Genomic DNA, 13,943 nt, shown 5'->3' on the forward strand with positions numbered 1-13,943 from the left:
TGCTAAAATAGCCCCATCATGTTCCCTAGATCCTGGGTTTATAAGTTTGAAAATTTGTTAAAGCACATTATCAAAGGTGTTTGATAAACTTTACATTTACTATGTATATAGTAAACAATAGTTATATGCAATTCGTAAGCCGGTGCCATCTCATTCTATTGTTCCGGTAGAATATGCTGCGGAGCTTTAATTTCTATGACCAGCAAGTGAGCTCTTTTTCCGTGAACTTTGAGTATATTTTTCTTTATATGTTTCAATTCACTTATGTTATAAGAATTTCAACCATATAGACTATAGAGATAAATACTATATACATCTTACCAGCCCGTCAAACTCACAAGTATGAACTAATAAAGAGCACTTGGAACCCCATTAAAGACAACTGACAGGTATGAGAAATACCAACTTAAGAATTGAATATACAATGCATATATGTAGGTGGAATTGAAAAGAAACTTTGTTCACGCAATCCTTTTCACACCTGATTTTTGTATTTATTTCTGCAAGCATTGATAACCCACTCTGAATATAAGCTAAAAACAACTTCCTTATAAAATTGCAACTTTCCCCTTTAAACTGCAAGTTTCGCTAACCCTAATATCCTTATAAAATGTCAAAACTAAAGTTTTGGAAAAAGTATTAGAGCATAAATTGTAATTTTATTGTGAGTATATATGAAAACCAAAATCCATAAATGCATCGAAATTCTCAGAAATTTAAACTGTTATCATCTTTGCGTAGGTTTCCAGCTGGAAAAAAGTAATGGCTGACTAACTAAAAAAATCACCAAAAACCGTTACACTCTTATCAAAATCTCAGGAAAGCACAAAACTAATACCCAACTATAATTGTCCTTACTGTGAGACCAAATCGTCCAGGTATAAGCACATGATATCTACCCTCGAGATAATAATCCATCGCCCCGAAAAATCCCATATATCAGGGATGAGAAAAGAAACATAAGCGTAACTGACACTCTAAGGAAGCAGTGAAAAATGCATTAGACGTTGGAAGGAATTTGGTTTTTTTATTACTCAAAATTAAACACCATAAACCCAAAAACCCCATAAGATAACAGGTTGAATTTAATGAACCAAAATCCTGAATAAGATATCCAGAGCAAGAAAAGAGAACATTAGTCTATGAAGTCTTGATACTGTGCAAGTATGGTTTTAATTTTGAGGTTTATTTGCATTCTGTGGAGGTACCGATCAACAAATATTCTTAAATGCGGTCCTAGAAGAATAAAAAACTTGCAGTCTAAAAATGAATTATAGGAAGCTACATTTGAAGTTAATATTCTGAAATTCGAACTTAATTATATAGATTAGCAACATTTGTCGTAAAACTTAAAATATAAAGAGAAAACAACATAGCATTACATATATTATTATGAATGCAGATGAAAAGGGGTTTGCTTACAACTATAAATCTGGCCTGTAGGGATAAGGGCAAAGACCTCAAGCACGTCGGTCAGCTCCTTCGAAAAATAGGGTACAATCGTCTTCATTACATTTGCCGAAAGTCATTGTTTGTCACTATTGCCTTACTTCAAGCCTGCAATATTAAACAGGAAGCTACTGCTCAGGCCAAGTTTGCCAATCTCAAATTAGTCACCCACACAGTTGGTAAAAACAAATTTCACAAATAACAAAAAGTAGCTACCAATTTAAAAGTATAATATAAAGGCTAAAACTAAATATTTTCATATATTATAATGCAATTTCTAAAACTAAAGGGAGCTGTGGGTGTTTTGATAACATCATGGTCAGGATGAGAACTATGAGAGTCAACGGGAATTCAAATATACAAAGTACTGGCAATTGCAACAAAAACTTACACCCCCTACAAATTTCTAATAAAGCAGAACAATGAAAAATGAAACCTCCAATTTTTACATGTACCTTTAAATTCAAAGACCGGACCTTCCAAATCATGCCTAAATCTATGAGTTTCTTTGTTGATTATAATTCTTAAATTACTAAATAGTGAAATTGTAAAAAAAAATTCAAAGGAACGTGAATAAGGGATTGTGAAGAATTCAGGTTAGACTCCGAGGATCCTACTTTAAATCATTAAAATTTACGCACATCTTTAATGCACTTGAGCTTTTCTGCCTCGTCAAATGCTATCAGCTTTTCATAAATAACCAAGAAATAAGTTTTGTCTTAGTAAAACTGAACACAGATCTGCACAATAGGATTTGTTCTCTACCAGAGAGTGCATGTGAATTTTCTGGCTTGCTTCTTTCATTAATCCGTGCTACAGACACAGATCTAAAAAAATGTAAAAACTTAAATTATTACGGATCATGTAGAGGCATAATGGCACACCAATTTAATATCTTCTAGAAATCACAAAAATGTGAAGGGGATTTTCTTTAACATAACCATAGAAATACCTTAGAATCAGCTCATAGTGATAAAAGAGTCTTTAGAATATAAGAAAATACCAGGCTAGTTCATCTCTATCGGTGACCCTCTAACTTGATTTTTACCTTTTAAATTCAGTAGTTGGCTCGGAAAAGTGATTTCAAAGACGCCGGTAACTCTAGAGTTATATATTAGTGTGAAGAGTCCTTGATGCCAACTACGAAGATTATTCTCTTGTGCATGAAAGGTAATGAAAACCGAAGCATTAATATCAAAAAAAAGTTGAAGCAAGGGGCATAAATGATAACATCTTCTGCCCAAAGAAAGTGTATTGGAAGATAGTAGGACATTAATTAATGCAGAAAGACGGGAAATCCCCAAAACCAAATTAAAAAATAGGCCAGATGAAATTATAATCTGTGTACTCGATTTAAAAAGTAAAGGTTATAAAAAATGAATATTTACCTTGGTGAATGATTGTGTGCTCGTTTTATTGATTAAAGTTGCATTAAGCTGTTCATTATCTGGTTCAAAAGAAACAATCCTACATAAAAACTCAAAATAATTATGAACTGCAAAGAGTGGAGCAATCTCTTTCACATATATAAACTTAAAAGGTATATATGCTCCACAACTCATAAACCCCCAGGACTGAAAATTGAGTATGAACGCATTGCTTTATCTTTATCACTTCAGTCATTACATATTTATAGTTATAAACACATCTATTTTATACACAAATACATAATATTTATGCATATGTATCGTAAAAGAAAAATGAGATCATATACATGTATATTAACATGAAACTAAAAGTGAAGCCAAGTTGTAAAGATTACCCGTGTAACTGGAATTTCGAAGATCAAAACATCGCCATTGGAGGAGTTCAAGAGTCGGGATCGAGCAAAGCGAGAATGCTCCAGAACTGAAGTTGATAATATTATTTTTTCTAAAATTGAATAAGGGCAGAACTGAAGTTGATAATAGCTTTTACTTCCTAAAGGCTAAAGGCTCTAAACTTCATCCAGTATTTCATGTGTCCGCCATTCACAAGTGATGGAGAATTAGTGTTAGAGCCAGAAGTAATCCGGGACACGCGCTGGGTTAAAAATATGAGGTTTTAGTTTAGCACATAAGCTAAAAGATGAGCCTTATGCAAGTCAAAATATGAAGTATTGGAAAATATATTGGGGCTTACCTTTTCACCCTACAGAAATGAGAAAATGTACTTTTAACTGCTGAAATGATTTTTTTGTCCATCCGATTTAGGTTAAAGTTATTTTGTTCAACCTCGTTCATTCATGAATTCCATAAAGAGTTTATTTTTACGGTTGTAGCTTCTTCATTAGAAATCTTTTGGAAAATGTTTCAATCTACAGATTACTATTTGTAGAAAATGTTACCCAGGTGATCAATTATACTTGTAGTTTCAAAGTGTCATTAATGATCCTCTTACATATTTGATCATATGTACTATGTTTATTACGTATTGATTAACATCATGTTAGACAAATTTGAGTAATAACCCACACAATTGAATATTCATTATGATGTTGGCCAGGCCCGTTCTATCCTTTTCCAGGCAGAGTTCACTCCAAGAATCACAATAAAAAATATAAAGATCTGAGGAAAAGGTCAATGGAACAGATCGCCAACCAGGTGTAATGAGTACAGGCTACAGACAAAACATTAAACGGCACCCAACTTCACTAAGACATGATGCATGCGGCCCGTAGATTCTGATATGGTATATTATAATATGTACAAGCTGACCTGTGAAAAACTCGTATAAATTCTGGATAACTACATATTAAAGTAAACATATGTACACCAACTACTTCCATGTCTGCACATGCGAAGGAGTACGACTGTTTCTTGAAACTTAGGACGGCACAAATACACAACTTATATTTGTATCGCTACCAGCCTGAGATACATTCTCTCTATAAAAAGGAAAATCTATGCGGACATATATACTTAAATCTTAATCACTTTATACATTCTTATCTGTAATCTATACAATCTTTTCAAAATTTAGCAAGGAAATGGTGAAATTTATTGTCTTGGTCGGGCTTTTAGCTCTTTCTTTCTGTGTTGTGATGGCAGCTGACCAGAGTCCACTCCAAGATTTCTGTGTTGCTCAATCGAATAGCCAAAGTATGGTTGATGTCTTTGTTTATACTCCTTCCAACGGCATTAGACATGTATAGTTTAGATCATAGCAATAAAACCAAACATGAATATTTTGCACTCATATGTCTATTTGCCTTGAAAATTTACTTGCAGTGCTTTTAAATGGTCTAGCATGTAAGGATCCGAGCATGGTTCAAGCCAGTGACTTTTATTTTAGCGGACTTCATATACCAGGCAACACAAGCAATGCACTTGGTTCAAACGGAACTCTAGTTTCCACTGCTCAGATTCCAGGACTGAACACACTGGGAATCTTTCTCGCCCGCATTGACTTTGCACCATGGGGTCTCAACCCGCCTCACACTCATCCCCGTGGCACTGAAATCTTAACTGTCATCCAAGGCAGTATTGAAGTTGGATTCGTCACCTCCAATCCCGACAATCGTTTGATCTCCAAGATCGTAAACAAGGGAGACGTTTTTGTCTTCCCTATCGGTCTCGTTCATTACCAGCGCAATGTAGGAAGTGGTAATGCAGTGGCTGTTGTTGCCCTTAGCAGCCAAAATCCTGGATTAGTTACTATTGCACATGCAGTGTTTGGTTCTAAACCAGACATATCAACTGATTTACTTGTCAAAGCTTTCCAGGTGGACAAAAGCATCATCTCTAATATCCAGGCCAAAGTTTAGAACATCTCAATTTTTTTAGTTATATCTACTCTTCATGTAATAATTGTGAGTATTTGTTATTCAGAATCTCTTACATGTATTTTTTAACTTTTTGTTCTCTCTTTGGACAATTTGTCCGTGAGCACAGTTACTTAGTAACTTAATTCTTTTTCGCTAATTTCTTGATAAAGTGAGCTTGAAATTTCTGAACGCATTGATCTGTTAGATAATTTTAGTTATATATCTACAATAATATTAGACATATAAAATGTATAATTGAAAGAATCTGAAAAGACTTAAAATTAACTTGTGCATATGTACTGGGTACAAAAACTCAATCTCCTGTTTAAGTCAGTATGACACATTATGACATGGAAAAAATCATAGATTAAAGCATCTCTGGTGGAGCTAGAACTGCGCCTCTTTTCTGAATCCTGCCTTTCAATCCCCTGATCTTTGCATCAACTCTTGCACTAAACCCAATTTTGGCTTCATGTCTTCCTTTTCTCTTTTCTCTTCTCCACATATGTCGATCAGTAACGTCTTTTTGGTAGAACTTGATTTCTTGAATGATGTGATGATCCATTGGATTAAAACATCTCAGGAATGAGGTATGCATAAAGTACGGGAGATTACAGGCTATTATGACTAGAAGAATGGCAATCCAAAATAGCGGAGAGGGTGCAAGAGTTTCAACAAAGATTTGATATGACCCAGTTGAAGTGTCAGGTAAAAGTGCCCCGTATATTATTAGAAAAAGGAACCAAACCACTATACTTCCCCAAATAAAAATATGCTGGATCCAGGTGAAGTGGGTAAGTGCCAGAGCAATTTGAAAATTGACTGCACAAACAATGCCCGTGAACATAGTTGCACCCATGATGCTCATATCAGCTATTTGTCCATCGACGCGAAAGCCTTGATTATAGAAAGCCAATACGTTGAGAAAGAAGACAATGAAGGAAGTATAAACTCCATTGCATATCCATCCGATTATTCTGTACCATCCAAAGAATAGGTTTTTTGAGCCTTGCTGATACAATGCTGGAAATTCTAGGCAGACTTGGGACGAGACATCTTGTTCTAGTACTCCCAGTGACATTACGGGCAAAGATGTAGCTGCAACATTATAAAGAATCATGTACCAGCTATCATAAACCGCATTACCAGAAAAAGCGGTGCAAATTTCATAGTAGAAAAGCGTGAGGCCAAAAGCTATATTCTTATAGAAGAAGTAACAAATCATCTGAGCAATTCTTTTGTAAAACCAGTGACCATGGACCACAAGAAGTCTTTCCAAATATCTAAACTGTGCGATAGCAAAATCACTTGACATCACAGCTTGCATTCCTTCAACTCCACTAATCCCAATTCCTATATCAGCCTCTTGGATCATTCCAACATCATTTGCGCCATCCCCTATTGCTAAGGTTGTTTTTCCTGTCCCTTCTTTTACCAATCTTACAACTAGGGCCTTTTGCCTAGGAGAAACCCGGCAACATATAACCGATGCACAACTAACTGCTAAATGCAAAAATTGATGTTTCAGATCATCATCCAAAGCAAATGCCAAGGCTTTCCCATCTATTATCAAAGCGTATGCAGCATGAGGGTCTTCTTCTTGTTTTATCATTTGACTTCCATTCCTAATTTGCGTCAATATGTCAGATTTTGTATTCTCCACTGATTCATTTTCTAGCATGTCTTTGGTAGATATGCAAATCTGTTGCATTTCTTCACGTAGCAGACTGCATGAAAACCCGATATTGATTGCAGTTTCCATCTTATCACCCGTCAACACCCATATCTTCAGACCGGCTTGTGCTAGACTATCAATACATTGAGGAACTCCAGGCTGTAGTTTATCCTCCACGGCACTGGCACCAACAAGCATCAGCTCTTTCTCGATTTTGTCAGATAATTCCTCAAGAATTTCATCTTTGTTGCTTGACTGAGAATTCCTTGCAGTCTGAAACTCGTTATTCCATTCATTATAATCAGCCTCTTCTAGCTTTTTATATGCAAAAACGAGTGTTCGTAACCCAGCTTCGCCATAGTCAGAAAGATGTTTTTTTGTAGCTTTTTCACATGTTCTTCCCTTCTCTGACAATCTATCAAAAATTATTGTGTCCGCACCTTTGCAGAAGAGAAAAATCTCTCCCTTCTCGTCACGAACAATAGCAGACATTCGCTTTCTTTTGCTGGTAAAATCCAAAATATTGAGAATCTTGAACTCCCTTTCCACTGGTTCATCAGAAGAAGGATCCGCCTCACGAACAAATATGCTTCCTTGAGTTCTTTTGCAAAACTGAAACCCAAATTCTTTTGCTGCAACAAGAAATGCTCCTTCATCGGGGGACTCTGCTTCATAGTTGTATCCACCTTCTTCCTCATTTTCTTCTGGAATTGCAGTATGGCACACTGCAAGTATTCGAAAAAATATTAAATGTATATCTGGTTTAGGCAATTTCCACCAACATCCATTGGTCAGACGATCATCCTCAAAACTAAAACCCTTAATTTGACGTTTATCGTTCTTATTATCAGAAGTACCTTCTGTCTCCAAATTCACTTCTCCTTCAAAGCCACTGACTGCACTCGAAAAGTCATATTCTTCAGCATCAAGATCCATAGACATCTTCTTGACAGCAGCTACTTCTACTTCACTGGGGCGTTGTCCATATGGAAGTCCCGCAATAGAACACTTCAAAAAGTCCATCTGATTACATGTCAAAGTACCTGTTTTGTCAGATAAAATTGTATCAACCTGGCCTAATTCTTCATTTAAATTTGATGTCCTTGCTAGGGCTGGTGTATCAGTGTCTTCATGGTACATGTGAATATCCTGGTTAATGAAGCTTGCTTGCAAGACTCTTACAATTTCAATCGAAACGTAAAGTGATATAGGTATTAGATATCCATACAGGATTAGAGCAGTGATCAGATGGTATAAACCTGACAAGAATGGTTTTTGAGGATTATATAAATTTCCTTCATCAGGAGCATGTAAGTACCACCACTCTGGCATGTCATACTTTGTCAAATAAGCAAATCCCACTGAGCTCATGATCGAGATGAGCACTAGGAGGCTGAACAGAATGTAGATAATTTTGTCCATCTGTTTCTCTATCCTGCTTCTCTTAGAAGGGGATTTTGTCGAGTTCTGCATAACTTTTGTATCATGACCAGTAAAAATCACAACTCCATATACATATGACGTATTCTTTAGCTTAGAGTCACGGAGGAGAATCTGAATTGGATCAAGAGTGTAAGTTCTCTTATCATATTCAAGTTCACCTTCAAAAGTGTAAAGATTAGGATTAGGGTCTTCACATTTGATGGTTCCTCTAAAATCTTGGAACCACAAATCCTCATCCAAATCCATGGTTGTCTCCAAAGCTCTTTTAACCTTCAAGTTTGTCTCACCATCTAAATTCATTGTTTCTACATAACATATTCCATCATCATAGTTAGATGACAGGAGAAGTAAATCTGCAGGGAAAAAGTTATCCTTCTCAACTTTTACAATATCACCAACCATAATATTTTTCCAAGGTCTAGACTCGAATTCACCATTCCCGTTATGAACTTGTGCTGGTCGCATATTTACCTTCCAATCCTGTAAAAATCTCTGCCAATCTTCTATTAATTCTTTTACCATACTAAGGCCAACAACAAATGCTAATGGTGCAATGGCACTGAAAGGATCGTAAGGCCCGTAGGGCGTGATTGATAGAATTGCAGCAATCAGAAAGTAAATGTTTGCAACACGGTTGAATTGCTCAAACAGTGCAATTGGAAAGAACGTGACAACATTGTATTTCGTCGTAGATGTGCTATTCGACTTGTAATTGAAAAAATGAGGCTGGTTGCAGTATATTATTCTTGAAAAACCAGTGCCTTGTAGTTCATCACTACCAACTGCTTTATTTGGAGTACTAGTGCAAGAAAACGTATACAGACTGCTCCTCAGCTTTGACCTAATCCTTCCACGCGCCATTAATAGTCAGTATGATATGACATTCAAATACACTAACCTCTCAGATACATACGCAACATGGGAAATCTTGCACTAACAAAGAAAACGAAGATTTTTTGGAGAGGGAAATCTAGAGATCTTATTTCGAAATGACCCCTAGTAGTCCCTCTCCGCCACTCTCCGAGCTAATAATACTTCAATGGTACGAAGGACTTTGGCTGGAGAAATCAGAGATGCATTAAGAAGATATACAAGCTGTGAAAGAGCTCAAAACTACTTGAACAAAATTTAATAAAAGAAAGTAGTGTAATTAGCAGTAAGTGAAAACAAATTCAGTACAAGAAAGGTGAGTACAGAGAGAAGTTTAGATCGAGGAGTGGAAGAAGGATCAATGTAACAGAAGAAATTGAAACTGAGAACTTTTCTCTTTCCAAACAACATTTGACAGTGTTTCACGGGACATGTATTAGATATATTACTAAAATTAAGCTGCAACACATGTTGGTCTGCATGGTTTTTACTATTGACATGTCAATGTGGATCTAAATCTCATTTAGATAGAAATGGAAATCATAATTTCAAATTAAAATTTCTTGTTAATGAAATACAATTTCACATGCACTAATCTTTTACTTCTATGCATAGTTCAAAAATCTAACTCAGAAATATAAAAACCTCTAAAGTGGACAAATGCAGTGTATCTGTGTATTTCAGGAAATAGTATATCTGGGCAATGTGATGAGTTCCTCATAATAAAAAATCAAGCAGATGCCAAGATAATTGCATAAAAATGTATTCACTCTATAGAATCTGGAGAAAATGCAGAGCAATTTCCTCCCACACATTTCATTTCTAGATGATATGAACATCTAATGGTCAAATTAATCTTCAACCGCTGCAGTTATTTTCCATTGGATATTCACAATTATGATTTCAATGAACATGTATAACTACATAATGACACTTGGTTTTTTACAAATTAGAACAGTCTACACAGTTTACAAATTGAAGATGATGAAGTCTTTCCCCAAAGGAAGACACTCTTTAAGGGTTCATTCCTAAACTACAGAGTATCTAATTTGCAATCATATCTGACTTGGTTACATTCACTAAGAAGGTCCAGCAGCTGGTTATCAAAATTCAGAAAATTCACCTCTCTCATAATCCCAAATTCTTTAGTCCCTTCTTGGAACATGAAAAACACACAGTTGTAAAGTTCAATCTTGAAGTGGGCATATCTATCGGCAACTGTTGGAAGGAGATATTGTAACAGTGGATGACCCTTAATCACATAAAAGTAAAGTCTTTGATGTCAAAATAATTGTCCACATGACTAACTCTGTAGCGAAAAGAACATGTTTTGGCTACCTTTTCATTCATATAATTACCTTAAAAGTTTTTAGAATTGTTAGGACCTGTCCAAGAATTCAGTATCACTTTGTCGTGAACAACCACCAGGAAGCAGAAATTTGAACTTTTCAGCATTCTCCAACAAATAAGCTGGAACATGAACAGCTGATGTTGAACGAGGAATTGATCCCATCCTTTTAAACAATTCCCGAAAGCTATACTCCTCTGGCAGCATATCATAGAGATCATCTCCTTGACAGATAATTTTCTGAATTCGGGAGACATCAAGAAAATCACTCCTCTTCACCCGATCCGCGTGACTGTAAGCAGTCATCTTGAAAACAAACTCTTGTATAGTCCTAAAGCAAAAACTGCAGTGCCATCCAGCATCAGAGAGAACATAATCTGATTGTCGAGAGTGCTTATAAACTGTCCACGGCCTGTAGACGTGAACAGCCGGTTTCCAGTTGCCAGATTCTAATGGGAACTCAAAGGAGTACATATAGTTTTTCAATTCCAGGTGTATAACATCAGGAATCCCGTCACACCACTGCAGCAATTTAATTGCATTCCTACTTGGAATCTCATCAGTGTCAGACATGATAAGGAGGTCGTTAGGAGAAATACCAGACTTGCGAATCAATTTGTTCATAGCCCTTCGCTGTGCCGCCTCACGATCAAATGGATGTGTTTTTGATCCATCTGATGCAACCCTTCCTGGAAACACGCCATGTGTGATCTTCTCTTCAGCAAAAGCAAATCTATGACGGTTTTTGGTGAAGAAAAGCGGCTTTGGCTTGGCAGTAAAAGTCGTGTTTGCTTCAAGAATTACAAATTTTGTAATTAAGGGATTCAGCTCCCCTAATCTCACCTCAAGCAAATCAATTTCGTTACTAAAAATTATTGCATCATAGACACGGCGTGGTCTTGAACGAACAGACCAGCCATGTAGTTTACATATCGTCGCTAATGAAATATTTTCTGCGTAATAGTGCGGTAAGTATTCAAAGGACTCGGGTGGTTTATCCCATATAGGACGTAGGAAATAGACGACTTTTTCATAATGAGGTATGATGACAAAAAGACATAGCAATGCAAGTACAATGAGTACAGCAAAGGCTCGTACCGGAATAGCTTGTCTACTGTATCGAAGTGGTCTCCTCGCCATACTTTCCTGTCCTTGTTTCACACCTATGTCAAATAAAATCTTATTAAGTGTTTAGAAAAGGGTGAATTTTGAAATAAATTGTAAAAATGGAAAGAAATTGTGCACATAACACAAACAGGGAATTATATTTTACCCAAAAATAAAATCCAAATCACCAAAACGATGGCGATGGATTTACATCATGCAATTCAAAAAGGGTACGATCTTTAACAATCACACAACCAATTTATACATAAACAGGCAAACTTTAAAATAAATCATCACGAAAACAAGAAATTATTCATATGAATACAAAAACAGAAGATGACATATAGCAAACAATAAAAGTTAAAGATAAACCCAGATCACATAAACAGTGCCGGTGAATTTACATTATGCATCCCAAAAAAGGTTCAATCTTTTGCAATGATACAACCAATTCACACATAAAAACTGCATAATAGGCAATATTTTATACAAATCATCAAAAATGTAAGAATCCACGCACATTGAAACAAAAACAGGAGATAACAAGATAAACCCAGATCATAAAACAATGTCAAATGGCATAAAAAAGTGCAAAATCACAAAATGAAGATAATGCAGTAATACAGGGAGTATGTTCAAGAAAAGGGCTTACACGTATAGAAAAGAGAACAGTATACTAACCAAACACAAAAACAGAATATGAGTATATATGATCCTGTAAACACAGAAAAATCATGGAATCATGCTTACAATTATCATGAATATTTCATTTCCAAGAATGTAAGATTCATATGAAATCCTAAAAGGAAGATTATGATGAACAAGTAAAGCAATTAATTCTATAGCTAAAAACATCTAAGTATGTGAACAAATAAGAGAAGTACTTGTAAGATTTAAGAAGAATTATGAGATAAATTGTTCGATTATAAGTGATTTGTAATCGCGATTGCAGGCCCAGGAACCCCAGTGTAAAGTTCCTCGGCTGCTCATTCTCGCTCGGCTGGTGTAAATCATCACTCTTTTTCATCTTACATCATGTAGTTTACTTCTTTTAAGCCAACACGAAACTAAACACGCAAGCATCCATAGCATTCCGATTGTGCACAGTATACAAACCAAACACAATAACAGAACATGAGTATATAAACGATCTTGTAAAAACAGAAAGCTCATGCAATCATGCTTACAATTATCATGAATATTTCATTTCCAATAATGTAATTAAGCTTCATATGAGATGATAAAAAGAAGATTATGATGAACAAATAAAGCAATTAATTCTATAGCTAAAACATCCAAGAACATGAACAAATGATCCTACAAAATTTAAAAACAATCAATACAGAAAGATATATAACGTTTTCATCTATAATTACGATTACACACAGTACCAAATTTATCACAGTATTAAAGAAAAATTATCAAGTAAAAGATATAAGAACACGTACCACAAGTCTCGAATTCAAACAATCCTTGCTACCGGAAAGATGCAGATATGAAAGATATAATTACAGGAGAGGGGGTACTATATTTTTACATGGCAACAAGGGTTTTGTAGGAGTCATAAACTTGACTCTATAATGACCCTGTGGTCTGTGCGGCCTGTTTAATTTTCACAGTATCGTATGTATTTTGTTTCTTTTTTTGGTTATTTCATCATTTAATTCACACGCCTCTCTTTTTTTACATATATTGTAAAAATTGGAAATCCAAAAAGATTCAATAGGGAACTATTAATTTTGGATTAATTATAAATTAAAGATTAATTAAAGGATTAATTAGACTAAAATTTGGATAAATTATAATAAAATTATACTAAATATATTTTTATGATTATATTAATTATTTATTAACAAATATATTTATCATATCGTAATTTTAATAATTATTTACATTTAAAATATTATAGTAATTAATTTTAATAAATAATTATATATAATTCAATAAAGAAAAATTCATAAAAATGAATCAAATTTTAAAAATCTGATCAATCGAGTATTTTACAAAAAATAATTGTAAATTAATTAATTAAATCAAAGTATTTTTAAAACACTGTTTACTACTTATTAAATAACCTCAAACTCTTATTTCCCGATAAATTTAATGTCGTAGACTCGTACAAAACGAGTAAGAGATATTTGTAGAATTATTATATATATTATATTTAATTTTACTTTTAATAGGCAAAAACAATATTTCTAAATACAGTCTTTCGAAGGACTGAAAAAGTTAAATGTACATAAAGTTTAAAATAATATTTTTCATATTATACGTTTCTCTTTGATTTAGAGTACCCTAAAGTTTAA

At 34.7% G+C, this 13,943-nt stretch overlaps 3 protein-coding genes across 5 annotated transcripts; 1 reads left to right on the forward strand and 2 right to left on the reverse strand.

The window, feature by feature from the left end:
• The first annotated feature begins 4,344 nt into the window (after positions 1-4,344).
• Positions 4,345-5,194, forward strand: LOC141673796 (putative germin-like protein 2-1). The gene is made up of 2 exons (XM_074480533.1): positions 4,345-4,529; positions 4,659-5,194. The coding sequence occupies exons 1-2, from the start codon at positions 4,418-4,420 to the stop codon at positions 5,192-5,194; spliced, it is 648 nt and encodes a 215-aa protein (XP_074336634.1). The 5' UTR covers positions 4,345-4,417.
• Positions 5,195-5,452: 258 nt separating this feature from the next.
• On the reverse strand, positions 5,453-9,173 carry LOC141672698 (putative phospholipid-transporting ATPase 4). Its single transcript, XM_074479345.1, has one exon. The coding sequence runs from the start codon at positions 9,171-9,173 to the stop codon at positions 5,562-5,564; it is 3,612 nt and encodes a 1,203-aa protein (XP_074335446.1). The 3' UTR covers positions 5,453-5,561.
• A 904-nt stretch (positions 9,174-10,077) lies between these two features.
• On the reverse strand, positions 10,078-13,244 carry LOC141672068 (uncharacterized). Of its 3 annotated transcripts, none has more exons than XM_074478565.1 (3): positions 13,086-13,244; positions 10,541-11,693; positions 10,078-10,434 (listed from the first exon to the last, which is right to left on the reverse strand). In XM_074478565.1, exon 2 carries the CDS (start codon positions 11,668-11,670, stop codon positions 10,561-10,563), a length of 1,110 nt encoding a protein of 369 aa, XP_074334666.1. In that variant the 5' UTR covers positions 11,671-11,693; positions 13,086-13,244; the 3' UTR covers positions 10,078-10,434; positions 10,541-10,560. The 3 variants fall into 3 exon arrangements, with proteins under 3 accessions (XP_074334666.1, XP_074334668.1, XP_074334667.1); XM_074478567.1 differs by adding an exon at positions 12,522-12,704 and having other exon boundaries at positions 10,078-11,693; XM_074478566.1 differs by having other exon boundaries at positions 10,078-11,693.
• Positions 13,245-13,943: the final 699 nt, after the last annotated feature.

The sequence above is a fragment of the Apium graveolens genome, chromosome 7 (genome assembly GCF_009905375.1).
Source record: "Apium graveolens cultivar Ventura chromosome 7, ASM990537v1, whole genome shotgun sequence".
Lineage (NCBI taxonomy): Eukaryota > Viridiplantae > Streptophyta > Magnoliopsida > Apiales > Apiaceae > Apium > Apium graveolens.